Source organism: Mus pahari, chromosome 1 (genome assembly GCF_900095145.1).
Source record: "Mus pahari chromosome 1, PAHARI_EIJ_v1.1, whole genome shotgun sequence".
Taxonomy (NCBI): Eukaryota; Metazoa; Chordata; class Mammalia; order Rodentia; family Muridae; genus Mus; species Mus pahari.
The window spans coordinates 36,655,101-36,670,454 of NC_034590.1; the positions used below are offsets into that span (position 1 = coordinate 36,655,101).

Below are 15,354 nucleotides of genomic sequence, written 5' to 3' on the forward strand. Positions count from 1 at the left end.
CCCTGGGCAGCTGGCCACAGGGATCCTGTGGTCCTGGGCAGTGCCCATTTGTAATCACATAGGAAAATAAAAACAGCTGGTGGCTAAGGCTATGAAGTGTTAAATGAACACACTCAATGCAGAGGACAGAGCAACCTGCACACAGGTGTCACCCTCGGTCACCTACTCTGACCTGGACCTCAGATCATGCATGTAGCTCAGTGCGTATGCTCATGTCGGAGCTGATGGTCATCTACTGAGATCTCATTACCCTGCGTTCTTGAATCCTTCCTCCCTGGCCAGGATAATGCCTCCCTGAAGACACAGCAAGGGCCCAAGGCTGCCCACCCCACTCCATCTCAGGGTCTTCAAATATTCAGATGACACTTCCCCAGGAACCAACAGCTGGGCCTCAACTGTCAGAGGTCACTTGCCTTACAAGTTGGGTTCACCCTGAGGATACAATCGAGCCATACCTGCTTCACTGGATGTGCAGGAGGTGGGGTCGCTGGCTGAGCGGGCCACACGCCCGGGGCTTGGTTGTGCCTGTGTGCTCAAGATTGCTGCCTCTGGAGACATGTGGTGAGGGACTGGAGCAGGTAGAAGGGGCATTGGGGTGTCTAAAGTGCCATCAGGGGATGGGTGGCTTGGGCCCAGTGAGGTGGCACCCTCTGAGGTTGGGAGACTCGTGCTACTGGCAGGCACTGTAAGAAAACAAGCACAGTATTAGATAAGAGATTACAAAGGTACCTGGATCCTGAAACAGCCATCTTCCTGCCCCCCAAAACCATGTATGTATGTATGTATGTATGTATGTATGTATGTATGTATGTGGTATGTGTATTATAGTTAGAATACATATATTACAATATATATTTGTATATATATATATATATATATATGTATATCTATAACAGAATATATATTACAATTAGATTTTACACACACACACACACACACACACACACACACACACATTACAGTTAGCCATTCAAGCCTCAGATGGACTTGGATGAGCACTAAATTGTGAGCACCACCACTGTGGACCAGCGAAGCTTGTCAGGCCTCTGCCTCTTTCCCACTGGGAGGAGGCCAGAAGCCTGCAGGCTGCACCAGAGGCTGTTTAATCCATGGGCATCCTCCATGTACTGGCAGCCCACTGGCTCAGCATTTCTAGTAGCAGATACTGCAAGGTAAGGACCTGCCCGAGGCACACTTGCTCCATCACAGCAGCCTGAATTCAATCAATGGCTGGAAGTTTCAAGCCTTGCTCCTCCCCTCTCTTTCCACTGGGCGCAATCAATGCTCCAGGCTCCCTTATGTCCATGACCTTGCCCTAGGTCAAGCTTTTTAGCCCCGGACCACTCAGTTCTCACTGCTGCTCTTGAGGCAGCCCAGAGAAGGGAGGGGGGCCTAAGCTGACAGGAGGTAGAGCTAGGTGGAAGATTCTAAGGCATTCCTAGCTAAACACTACAACTCCTATATAAAAAGTTGGAGACAATTAGTGGCCCTTTGAAAAACACAAATGGTAACCACATACATCATATACAAACAGACTTCAGGATAATTAACCCTTCTTTTGGGGGGTTATAAAATTAGCAGAAGAAAATTCACAACAGTAGATCTGCAGCTAGAGGCAGAGTCTTCACTGTTATGATAGAAACTGCAAAGGGAAGAAAGAAAATGGACAGAAAGAGCTTGTGAGCTTTGGCCCATGGATTCAACTCAGTAGGGCTCGTGGAGGCTCACAGAGACTGAAGTGGCAATCAGGGAGCCCGCATGGGTCTGTGCTAGGTCCTCTGTGTGTCTGTTGGGGTTGTTGGCTTGGTGTTTGGGGAGACTGCTGACAGTGAGAGTGGGGTGTCTCTGAATCTTGGTCTGCTTTGGGGGTCCTTTTGCTCCTACTGAGTTGCCTTGTCCAGCCTTGATGTGAGGGCTTGTGTCTTATTGTCTGTTGCTGTGCTCCATTCAGCTGATGTCCCTGGGAGACCTGCTCTTTTCTGGGAGGAGACAACAGGGGTGAGGGTGGGAGTAGGGGTTGTGGATCTGTGGGAGAGGGGAGATTTAGGGTCTGGGAGAAGTGGAGGGAGGGGAAGACGTGCTCGGGATGTGTTGTATGAGAAGAATAAATAAAACATTGCTATGCAAGTTGTGTGCTTGCGTAGTAAATGTGGTACCAGTGGAAGCAAAGCAGAGACTGAGATTCCTGCCGTAAGTAGGAAGGTCTTGGCCTTACACATTTTCTCATGACTTGATTTAATAAGCACTTTTTCTTTATGAATCTAGTCCCAAAATAGCTTATAAAAAAGAAAAGCTTCAAATGAAAGAAATGAATCAAATCCAGATATACACATGGGCAACAGCCCTGTAAGAAGTTGCTCAAAGCCAAGGCTGGAGAGTGGTTATTCCCTTGGAAGGGCGAGAGAACTCATCAGCAGTGACGGTATTCTGGTTCTCACTAGTGGGTGTAACTTTTCTATAATGCAATTCGACTGCTCTATTAACACTTAGAATACATGCTCCCTTGGACTTAGCAGTTGCTTCCAGGAATTTATTACTGGACATAATTTGACAAATGCTCAGAGATGAAAAGAGTGTATAAGAAAAAGAAGCAATAATTTATCATATCAGAAAACTTCAAAGACAGAAAGTGCATTTACTAACCCCCAACCAACTTCAGCTAGTTACCCCCTAGGGAACTACACAGCGGTCTACCAAAATCATCTTGGATAAGCTGAGCTGTATGGTGCAGACCTGTGATCCCTGCTGCAGAAGAGGCTTGAGGCAGGAAAACTTCATGATCAAGGTCTATCTGGACTATTTCTAGCTCATCCCGGGCATCTTAGGGAAAACCTGTCTTAAACTAAGAAGTAACAAGAACACCAAGGGTGTAGATCATTTTAGAATGCTTGCCTAGAATGTGCAAGGCCCTGCATCAAATACAAGTACTGCTCCCAAATGTGTGTGTGTGTGTGTGTGTGTGTGTGTGTGTGTGTGTGTATTCACTCTTTTGGAAGAGATTTAAGTGTGTATGTATTGGGGGGCACTGTGCATTTTGAGTACCTAGAGCCTGAGGCATCAGATCCTCAGGAGCTGGAGTGGCAGTTATACATCAGCAGATATGGGTTCTGGGACCTGAGCGTGGATCCTCTGCAAGAGCAGTATATTCCCTTAACTGATGCGCCATTTCTCTAGCCCAACACCAGAAAACATGTTTTAGACAGTTTCGATTTATACCTCCTAACTCTTCTCAATCCAATCTTCTTGCCATCAGTGCTAACACAATCAAGTCATAGACAGGCAAGTGTAACTTTGCTCTGAATATATATAAATTACTGGAAACACAAAATTACAGTAGACACTGAGAAAGCTCCCAGCCCAAGACTGGTGACTGTTTTCCCCTGGTGTCGCCAGGGTACCAAAGCATGCCTGTTTTATAACAGTTATGGTCCTAATGGACTTCCAATTTTTCATCCAAAAACCCACTCATATTTTCTTAATTAATGTAGAATAATGTATCTAGCGCATGCCACCTGTTTTTTATGACTCTCAGTAACGGACTTCACTGTTCCCCCAGGTTTTCACAATTAGGAAGAATGAAAACACCTTCATTTTTATAGAGTTCTTTTCCTTATGTTAGATCCCAGGGCGCTCCCAGAAGTGTGGATTGCTTCATCTAACAATGTAAACATGGATTCTAGATAAAGAGCCCTCAAATGGCAGACTACTTTATAAGATGCCAGTGAAGAATCGGGTTGTAGCTTCCCTGAGGTCTTGTCAATGTCCAACCCTCATTGCAGTAACATTATTCATAATAGTTTAAAACCAACTAGAAAGCTGGGCGTGGTGGCGCACACCTTTAATCCCAGCACTCGGGAGGCAGAGGCAGACAGATTTCTGAGTTCAAGGCCAGCCTGGTCTACAAAATGAGTTCCAGGACAGCCAGGGCTATACAGAGAAACCCTGTCTTGAAAAACCAAACCAAACCAAACCAAACCAAACCAAACCAAACCAAACCAAACCAAACCCAACAAGAATCTAAGAAGAACTATGAAACTAAATATCAAGCTCTACATGGTAACAAGTGACAAGGTCAACATATGAGTGAATCACATTCTATCACACCGTCCTTCACACTCAATAACAATGACCAGGGGGACCTGGAAATCCCAAATGTTACACTGCTCCTCAGCGAAGAGAAGAAAGTTCTGAGGCATACAGCGGACTCTGTGTGTGTGAGTTCTGCATCCATCCATTCAGCCAAGTGTGGCTTGGAAACTTTTGTGTCTCTGCTAACCATGTACATACTTTGTTTTATTGTCCCCAAACCATACTGGAGAACCATTACAAAGCACTGATAAGTACTCTAGAGATAACCAAAAGAACATTAAAGGACATGCACATGTTACATGTAAGTATTCTGTCATCTTAGGCAAGGGACTCAAATCCTTTGTATCTTTGGGTTTTGACATCTGAAAAGTGTCCTGAAACCTGTCCTCCAGAGATATCAAGGGATGACCGTGTACCTAACCAACTATGGACACTAAGTATCTAGACACTAAACATTATCAAGAGGAGTTAAAAGAAACCAAAAGTAGTCCCCAGAATGGGGCAGAATTCATGGACTGGAACACTCGGTGTAGGCGAGCAAAGCCTCTCCAGATTGGTCTATGGGTTTAGTTTGGTTCCTATAGAATCCCAGCAATGGCTTTTGAAGGTAGAGAGGACTCATTTGGAAACGCACATGGAAAACCACAGGCCGTAGCACTAAACCATCTTGCAGTAAAGACTAACATGGGGATGATATCCTTCCAGATTTTTCAGCCCACTCAAGGGCTGTTGTCGTGAACAGTATGGCATGGTGACAGAACAGAGAACACAGAGACAGAGCTATATGATTATGTCCAACCGAACTGGTTATTTTTTTTCTTTCCAATATGGGAGTTGAACCCATGGCCTCACATATGACAGGCAAGTTCTCTACTCCTGAGATACACCCTCATAAAGTACAAGAGGAAAAAATGGGCTGGAACAACTGGACATACATACGAAAAAAAACAATAAAAAAAGAGACTTTGATCCAACCTCATTGTGGTACAGCAATTACCTGAGCAATGGTATCTTTTCAACCGATACCATTTAATACCTGCGGGCCTCCAAGGTATTAAATACAAAGCTCCTAGTACCTGTACCACCATTGGATGCTGGAAGTACCCTCTTGGTCTTATGGTCCCCTCCAGAGTACACTGATCAGGTCTTGAGCAAGGAGTACCCAGATCCCTCTGCCCAACTCTACCTACCCTTGTGTAAAATCCAGAGAAGGGGTCCACTCTTTCAATCATATTTTCCCAAGAACTTGTGTAGGCATCTCATGGTTGGGAACTGTGGCGCCCAACTCTAGAATATGGGAAACTGGTATGGTATCACCTTCTAACCACATTAACCAAACTCCAGAGAAGCTTCTGCTGGCTTCTTGGAGTGACCAGAGGAGAGACACGATCACTTCTGAATTCCATGACTACAGAAACTTGGGGTTCCTTGCAACCCTGGGACCCTCTCTAGAGGATGGTTTCTTTCTGTTTCTCTTTAGATGTTAACTCTGTGTTAGAGGCAAGGATTAATTGTGGTTAGTCATGAAATGGCATGAAGTCTATGACTCTGCCCTCCTAATAGGCTGCTCCTATGAGTGTGGATAGAGCCCCCCCCATAAAGGGGTTCTCTGAACCCCTGTCCTTTCATTCCTTCTGATGCTGAGGTGCATCTGCTTTCGGACTTCCTCCTTCATTCCACAGCTCAGTGCTGTGGAGGTTCCAACGTGTTTAGGAATCTGCCCTTTCACATTTGCCCTTCAGAGCTATCAAGTTCATGACTTCCAGTTTATCCCCTGGCCAGCTTTATCCTTGGAGGCCCCTTAGTCTGGCTTGCTTCCTGTTGGGGAAGGAGCTCGGTCACAGTGGCCTCATCAAGTTGTGGCCTCTGTAAGTGGGAAACAGATGTAGGGAATCTCCTGAGTGTCACAACTCAGCCTCATCTGCCTTTCAACATGCTTAGAACATACACAGCCGCCTACGGTTGAGCACAATGTGAAGTTCAGTGCAAAGTCTCTTTCCTAGGAGTGTGCTGGTAAGTCACGCACTTTATGAAAATATAAGATCTTAGCACTGAAAGCAGTTTCTACCGAACAGCATGTGACTTTGCTACCACCGTAAAGTCAAAAAGAAGCCTGAGTCAAATCATCAGTAGCCAGTGACTGTCTAGAAATTCCTTTTTGCTCCTGAGAGGGTGGCCCTCAAGTTGAGTAGTACTTTTTCTTCAAATTCACATCCGGAAAGTGAAGGAGGAAGGACACGGAGGGAAGAGGTGACAAAATGCAGCCCAGAGGGAGGGTGAGCTCTCCCAGAAACAGAGCTTATGATATAGGTTAGGGAAGAACGCTGTGGCTAAGATGCCATGTTACAGAGTCCGAGCCAGAGAGGAGAGAACAGGAAGTGGCAGGCGGCAGGGGCGGGAAGCAGGAGAAAAATCTACGTCTTGGAAAACACACAGGCAGTGCTTTGAATGGAGAGAGAGATGCTTACCTGGAGTGCTGAAGTCTACAGCAGTGTTTGGGTCCCCGGAACTGGAGTCAACCACCTGGTGATCGACACTTGCAACCTACAGTGAGAAACACAAAGTATTGCCCTTGCTCAGGAGAACACTCGGGCGGCCACCAGCCCTCACATTCCTTTGAGTCCATCAACACAGATTCCAAAGGATCAGGGGAAAACTTTCCAGAAAGTTCCAAAGGGTGAAATAGAGGTCTCCACGCACCGTGTCCTGTGCTGAGAGCACGCGGACGCATCCGGTTGGGTGTAGAGCACAGGAAAGGACCTAGGTAGATTCTGTGCAGACAGCAGGCCGGTTTACATAAGGGATCTGAGCATCTATGGATTTTCATATCTGGGAGATGGGGGTGGGGATCCCGGAACAAATCCTCTGAGGAAAAACTGTTACAGGTTTGCTTTAAGGCTCATCTGGAGAGGATCGGAGACATATATACATACATTTCTTTCTTCTCACCTAAGTTATGGGGTGGGGTATGAGAACTGAGAGAGTGCAGGCTATCATTGCTAAGATCAAAGCATGTCCCTGGCCTTCTGCACTCAGAGCGCCTGCCAGGTCCCTGGCTACTCGAAGCCTACTCACCTTAACCAGGGCACTTTATGGAACCAAGAAGTGTGTTGGATAACTTTCTGTCAACCTGACAGAGCCTAGAGTCAACTGAGAGGAGAAAACCTACACTGAGAAAATACCTCCATAAAATGTGGCTGTGGGCCAGCCTGTAGAGCAATTTTTACAATGGGTGGTTGATGGGGGAGGGCCCAGCCCATTGTGGGCGTGGTCTGGAAACCTAATGAAGGCACCAAGTAGCCTTGCAGCCTCTCCTTGCCCTGCTTCTGCCTTTTCTTCCTTTGGTTCCCTGGCAGATGGGATGAGAAGAAGCGCCTAGGCTACTCTCCTGCCGAGTCCAGGTGCCCGCAGGGGAGGTGCCGGTCGAATTGGCAGCCCACATCATGACAGTGATAATCCCATTAAGGTCCACCCTTACTTGGTGGAGTGTGGACTCGGAGAGTTCTCCTCGAGTTGAAGGCATAGAGACTCCTCTTGGAGTGACTCTGATCTGGGGAGACTCCAGGAACCGGGACTTGGAAGGCTGAGCCCCCTAGCTTCCTGCCTCACATTACCCTGCTTGTATCATGCATGCTGCAGTTTCTAGCCAATAGGCATCACTCTTCCAACTGTGCAGCAGGCATCTGGCGCAGGCCCTGGGCTTGAAACATAGCGTGCCCCATCCACGCTCCCTCCTTTACCAGCCCAGGAAACAATATCTGACTTCTTGTGTTATTTCGGAATTGCTTTGGGGACACACTGGCGAGTAATGAGCTCTAGAGGAGACTGGGGAAGGCGAGGCAAGCCCCTGTGGCTTGGTCCGATTCCAGCTCAGGTAATTACATTCCTGTCTCCTGTGTCGCCCCGCCACTTCAATCAGAGAGCTGATAATCCTCATCTCTGCTCTGCACACCGAGCTGGGGTGAGGGCAGGTGGCTCCAGCTGTGGCACCAACACAAAGGGTGTGAGCTGCTGCTGCTGCTCCCTGTTCTGGTGGCGGGGAAGTGGGGTGCTGAGGGGAGCTAGAAATCGAGCTAAGACCGGGGTGAGGGGAAGCAGCCTCGCACTGCCTTCCATCCCACTGATATGATTATGATTTGGAGCAAATGACGCTCTTGCCATTCTTCTTCCTGAGCCCGCTAGTCCTGCTGGGGAGGGAGATGAGGGAGGGAGAATTCACACCACCATCAGCATCTACACACACCTTTCCCCCTTCTGTATTTACGATGTGCCCAGAACCGATTCTGAAAATGTCTGCAAAGAATCTTCTACTAAATAACAAAAAGAAACTGCCTAAAGGGCTATTTTATTCCAAAACTCTCTTCCCATATCAAATCCTCTCTCTCTCTCTCTCTCTCTCTCTCTCTCACACACACACACACACACACACACACACACACACACACACAAGAGGGGAGGGAAAGGGAAACATAGAAACCTGATGCCTGAGAAAGAAAGCTTTGGCAATAAAGAAATACAAATAAAACAAGAGAAACAAAATCCACAGAGGGACAAGGTCAAGAGGAAATTGGATTTGCTTCATATTCTGCAGGGGATCCTTCACTTCCCTCTGGCTCCTGTATTCAAGCACCAGGAAATGTGGTTTGGAAAAAGAGATGGCTCCTGGGGGTGCATCTATCACTTCTGCGTAGAGTGTTAGGGGCTTAATTTGAATCTGATGGCAGAGGCCACCTCACTGCACAAAGTGGTGGGGGAAATGGCCATTTGGTGCAGAAGTACAGCAGGGGCAGTAAAGAGGATGGGGAGGGAGGACATCTGTGGGGAGGGAGGACATCTATGAGGAGGGAGGACACCTGCGGAGAGGGGGACACTTGTGATACGGAATCTTAAGTTGAGATTTGAGTTGAACGATAGAAGCTCATGGACAGGGATCCTGGCTGGAAGAGGGACATGAGGATTGTGAGAGACGAACTTCCTATATAACTTGTCCAGGACTCCCCAAGACATGTTGGACTGCAGCCATTTTAGTGAAAATGCTGCCATAGTCTGGGGTAAGTGAACACTTGGTCTCCAATTGTTTGGGGAACTTTAAGGGGTGTAGCCTTGCTGGAGGACAAACATCAGTGGGGGCGGGCTTTGGAGAGAAAAGACCATGCTACCTCTAGTTCTGTCTGTCTCCCTCTGTCTCTGTCTTGCTGGCTTTGAGTTCTGTTTGCAGCTCAAGATGTGAGCTGCCCTGCCTGCTCCCTCTCTGCTACTAGAGCTCATCCCTCTGGAACAGAATGCCACAAAAGCCTTCTGTCTTCAAGTTGGCCCCGGGGTCATGATGTGTGGTCAAAGAAGCAGAGAAGCAAACTAAGGAAGGGACTAAACACGGGACCTGCTAGTTCTGAGATGCCACTTGGGCCAGTCATTGTAACTGAAGACCAATTGGAATTGAGGCAGATCAGCTCTGTGGTGAGCTCTGTACTGGGATTCTGCCCTATGTCTGTCACGTGTTTCTCACACCTGAATAACATCGAGTACCAGATTTATGCAAAGCTACTGTTTGGGGGCAATGGTCAGCTGCCCTGGAGAATGAAAGCCTTAGATACTCAGGATCATCATCTCTGAAACACTTGCTTGCCAGTTTTAACGCACTGACGTCATTTTCTTTGAACATATAATTTATAAGAGCCGGAGCTGGCAATACCGCGTCTGCCCATCTCCTTTCTCATAATTTCTAGTATCACAATCGGCTCCTTTCTTAGCCATACTGCTGCCGAGTTTGAATTTCTCAAGTACTTCCTGGTCAGGTCAACCTAGACACTGAATTTGTCAAGCGCACGTCCATCATAGTTGGATATGCAAGGTCAGAAAACCTGCCCTGAAGCAATTTTGCTGACCTCAGATCCGTGGGACTTTACAGTACACTTTGCCTACCCTCTGCTCTGCTTCTGTATGGTGTGCTCTCCACTGGGGTGACTTTCCTTGTCTCCCACATACCTCAGCCCTACCCAGATGGACAGGTGCAGTTCCCCCACTAAAGTCCCAGGGAAGGTGAACTGTCCCTTCCCTGCTATCACAGGGACTGTTAATCCCACAAGGCAATAGATTCATGGTTTTATATGCTGTGGCTACAAAGCACAGCTTCAAGTGGTCCCTGGAGTGTGAGTTTGTGTCTAGTCAGGAGCTCTAGTGAGGAAAATCTCAGTAACTTTGCTGCCGTGGCTGGCGATTCACCTCTGTGATCCTCGGAGGAGCACAGCCTGGAGCCATGGGGAAGACTGGCCTCTATGCCTAAGCTGCTCAAGGAAGGGGAGAGGTCTGAATAAGCACCCTTAGTTAAAAGACTAAAAATATCCTCTCAGGCACACACTGGGCATCTCAAATATTCTGCAGGCTGAAGAGGAATGCTCCCTTGAGGCCAGGCGTTCAGAGCCAGCCTGGACAACATAGAATGTGACTTTGCATCAGAAAAGAAAAGAAAAAAAAATCTTCCCAAGGCTGCCACCTCCCACCCCACTTCGTCCTGTGTACTCCAGTGACTTTACTCATATCCCCCTGTCTCATTAGCCTTGCCCTAACCAGTGCTGCTAGGCAGGTTATACACCCTTTGTCTTGCAGGGGCAAGAAATTAACCTACCCCCCTCACCCAGAGAAAGCTCTCATGCTGTGAAGGGGGCAGCTCCTTGATGTCTAGTCAAGGGAGATGGACCACCCTGGAGGAGGGGGCAGGTGGTTGGTGTGGCCTTCCCTCTGAGGACGGTAATGGGTTTCACTCACTTCTGGACCCCCCAGAGATGTCTGTGGAATTGAAAAGTGCTCTGAGACCTGAACATCAAAGAAAACTGGCCAGGGGGCTGCAGGCCCTTAATCACCAGATGTGTCCCTGCCACACAGGTGGTCTGGAGAGGGGGCCACGGGACATGCTACACATTTACTTACCTGGCCTACTCCATAGCAGATTGAGTTTTTGTCAGTACCCGCCGCAGGTAGCAGGTTTCTGAGCTAACATAAACTAGCATGACACAGCTTTGACCCTCAGTCCTTCTTACCCAAGTTCTCCGAGGGAAATCACGGAAGAGAGGTTTTTAGTGCCTTGAGAGTGTCATATTGATCTTAGAACCACTTATTAACCTGAAGCTTATTGTGTTCTTCAGGGAAAGAGAAAATTGGTGATAAAACATGAAACAATACCCTTCTAGTGTGTAGTGTGTATGTGTGTGTGGGGGGGTCACTAAATGTCCCACTCCAAGTCTGAAGTGACCACCTACACCTGCACTCCAGGGGCTACAAGTCCTGCTGGCAAGCAGAAACTCTGACAGAGCAGAGCCCAGCCCTGACTGTGTCCACAGGGAAGGGTCCACGGAATCATGGTCCGTCCACATAGCCCTCTCTTAGGAAACCGCAAGTACTACCTCACAAAGGGGAGCCAAAAAAACGTATCTCCATAGCAGGAAACTGGAATTCTACAACAGCAGCAAGATGCCTTGGAGCGGGAGATGGCAGCACGTTCTGTCTGAGACAGCACTGAACTCACATACCACTGCCGACATGGCTTCTCGGTCCCCACATCCCAGGGTGGGACTGCCCAGTTGCATCCTGACATCCTAGGGTCTGCCATCCTTGGAGGACCTTGCTCTGGTCCCTCTGTACCTTCCTCTGGGTCCTGCCATGTGGGTTTGATGCTGCTGCCCCCTTCTGGGCCCTGTACCACATTTTCCCCTCAGGTCCACTCTGTTCTCACCCCTTCATTCACCACAGGCCTTCCCACCGTGATCTACTCCTGTTCTCAAAGTCCCAATAACAGCAGGAGCTGGGACCTGTTAGGGATGCAAATTCCTCACTCAGCCTTCTTCCCTAAACCAATCGCTGACTTAGAAATCCTGGGAAGGGGCCCAGTATTGGGATTCAACTGCCAAGGCTTTGTGGGGCTGTGATGCTCACTGGCATCGACGATCCATGGCACGCTTCCTCACATCACCAAAACTGAGCTTGCAGATCTGCCCTGGATGCCCAAATACAAGCGAGGAGCTTCTAAGAGCTAAAATCTGTCATCACAACCAAGATCTTCACTGCTCTGTTAATCATAAAAGGAAAGATAAGCCTCATTCCTAAGGCAGAGGATCCTGCCCAGCATAGAAGGTCTAGGACAACGGCCATCTAAACTGAGAGACTACAGGGTCTCACTTTCCCTAACCACTAAGCTACCTTGCCTCTCAGGCAAGTTCCCACACCATGACCTTTACCATGCCCACAAAAAGAGAACAAGATCCTGGGTCTGCAGTTGCTGCCTGCAACCACTGAGCCACACAGCGCATTCCAGGGCTGGAGTGGACACAAAGATGTCACTCAAGGATCCTCTGGTTGTGTCAGGGCAGGTGGGATTCACCAGGTTGGAGCAGGGCTAAGGGAGAATCCCTGTGGTAAGTGTTTCTTTTTCCTGTGATGCCAACAGCCTGAACACACAGTCTGTACGCCCCACTGTTCACAGAGTGCATGTACCTCGCTGCCTTTCCCTGTCCCCTGACCCAGCCCACAGAGAGTGATGCACCCTTGTCATCAAGGTTTATCTTTGTGGCGGTGTCGGAGGTTGCACCTGTAACATTCCATCCACAGAGACAGGCAGCATTCCATCCACAGAGCTTCTTCACGGGATCCATTTCCTGTCCGTGGCTGAGATAAGCGCCAGGAATGGCAACTCTCCTCCAGCCCTGCAGGTTGCTGGGATGCCCAAGGTGCAGGATGAGAGCCTGAGGTGATGTCAGAAGGCTGCGCCTTGTGCTAGGGCGGTCGTGCAGGGGTCGGCAGGGGCCCAGGGAGCAGAGTTTGGATATACCCAGAATGTCCTTCCAATCCTGCATGTTGTGGTGCTATCCAACTCTGTGGCTTATGCTTGGGGTCAGCTTTTAGCACATATTGCCTGCACTACCTGACTGTGTGCCCACCCCTGCCCCACTCCCTACAACTTCCACTTAAGGTCTCCCTGGCCCTGCCCCATGACCTCACCTCTCTGTCACACTCAATAAAGACAATAACGACCAAGATAAAGAGGCTACCAGAATGGACCCAGAGACACCTTCTGAATGCAGTATCACCATGTTCCCACCAACACCGTTCCTTCCCCACGTGCTTGACACTGATGTGACTTTGTTTTCCCTCGTCATTTTTCAGATGAGGAAACCAAGGCTCTACAGACATATTCCAAATGCCTGCTGACGGCTGGAACCATGAAGCAGCGGGAGCCCCCGGTATGCACAGCTCAGAGAAAGTCCCAGATACCTGGCAATAGAGGTGCGTTCCTGGCCTAGGGCTGACTGGCTTCTTATAGATCCATTAGACTATGTGTGCAACAATGGCTAAGGCAGGCCTTGGTCCACTAAGTCCTCAGTCCACAAGCCCAGCTCTTTCTGCTCTGGCCATGGGTTAGAAGCTGTCCCGTTCCTTCTGTGCCCTCTCCAGACACACTGGGCAGCATGAAAAGCAGACACAACTGAGTTGGGCTATGTGTCCTGTGGCAGGGATTAAGCTGCGTATCCAAAGTGCAAGTTTACACATTGATTCTGGGCTGGAGCCAGAATCAGCATCCTAAAGTCTATGCAAGGAATACGTATGCTGCATGAAGAGGCTTCAACATAGGGTAGCCACTGGTGACCCAGTCTGAGAGAGGAGCCCTCTAAGGGCAGGCCAGGGAGCAGGGCATGCAGAGAAACTGGCCTTGGTAAGGTCTGGGCCTCACCTGGCTGGCAGGAGTCTGACCCACCACAGCTTCATATGGTGGGGGCAGCTCGGCGGGGTACAGCATGCCAGGGCTGTTGATGGCAACATCATACAAAGTGCTGAATGGCGAGGAGGCGAAGTCCAGGTGGAGACCCCTAGAAAACAGAACAGTCCGTGACACAGTCAGCCCTTCAGGATGGAGCACAGTGTCTGAGATGACATGGTCCTCCCCTGAGGATGGAGCACACAGCCTGACATCACATGGTCCTCCCTTGAGGATGGAACACGGTGTCTGAGATGACATGGTCCTCCCCTCAGGATGGAGCAGTGTCTGACATTTCATTCCAAGTGTTGACTGTGATCAACTTGTCATGTGGAGAAACAAAAGCCTGAACGCTTGGGCAGGTTTAACTGTTGTCTTTCTTCTGGAACAATGTCCAGATTTTATTAAACACTTCAGCTCTGTCATTTACAATTAAAATAATGATAAAGCTGATGAGATTTCTAATTAATGTTCCACGCTCTGTGATGACTGTCAATCGGGAGCAGCCTTGCACATGTAAGAATATTTAAAAGCTCATCATTGGCCTGTGATATCATATAGATGACACCGTAAAGGCACACAACAGAAATCTTCAAGTCATACTGTGTGATGGTTGCCTGTAATTCTAATACTGGGACACTGAGACAGGAGCATTATAAATATGAGGCCATTTGGAGGCTACATAGAGATATCAAAGCCACCCTGGGGGGCTGCATAGTGAGGCTTTATCTCCAATAACAACAAAATAAAACTATCATCTCACTGCCCAAATCCCAATGAACAACAACAACAAAATAAAAAAGAAGAAGAAGAAAAGAAATATCCTTTTTGCTGTATTTCTAGGTCCCAGCTCCCTTCTTCATTCCCTGTCCATATGAAGCATAAGTATCCCTATTGGCTCTTACGCTATTCCCTGCCACACCTCTTTCCAAAGATGCTTCCTGTCTTCCTCCTTCTCAAGCATCACGGGACTCAGGACACCGAACAGAAGACTGACCTGTGGGCCTCCGCTGTGGGTGTACAGGTGTACTCTGGAGGGTAGTAGGGCGGAGGCGGGAGGGGGGCGATAAACTCATCAAAGTCCAGAGTCTGGTGGAGAATGGTGCCGTGGGGAGTCACACAGGCAGCGTTGGCGGAGTGAGACCTATGTGGGAAGAACTGGAAAGCACAGAGAAGCAGCGTTATCCCAGATCTTGTATGGCCGGTGGCCAATGGAGCTAAGTGCCCACACCTCACTGTTCAACCTGCCAAGCCATGGCCACTAAACACATACTTGACAGAGGACAGCTCTGAGAGGGCCACCTCAGAAGCCGCCCTCCGTTCTGCTTCCCACATTGCTAAGCAGAATGCCCTTTATTTTTGTTCTTGGTGAGGTTAAAAACTTCTTTAATAATGTTCACCATCCTTAGTCATCAGGGAAAGGCAAATCAAAACAACCCTGAGATTCCATCTCACACCAGTCAGAATGGCTAAGATTAAAAATTCAGGTGACAGCAGATGCTGGCGAGGTTGTGGAGAAA

General features: G+C 48.5%; 1 protein-coding gene across 1 annotated transcript in view; it reads right to left on the reverse strand.

Moving 5' to 3' along the window:
- Fam189a1 (family with sequence similarity 189 member A1) overlaps nt 1–15,354 on the reverse strand; it is a 392,181-nt gene that overhangs the window by 3,781 nt on the left and 373,046 nt on the right. Inside the window, exons 6-9 of the mRNA XM_021203138.2 lie at nt 14,832–14,992; nt 13,811–13,946; nt 6,558–6,633; nt 456–683 (exon numbers count right to left, since the gene is read on the reverse strand). Coding sequence (XP_021058797.1) covers nt 456–683; nt 6,558–6,633; nt 13,811–13,946; nt 14,832–14,992 — 601 coding nt within the window. The remainder of the gene's footprint in view (nt 1–455; nt 684–6,557; nt 6,634–13,810; nt 13,947–14,831; nt 14,993–15,354) is intronic.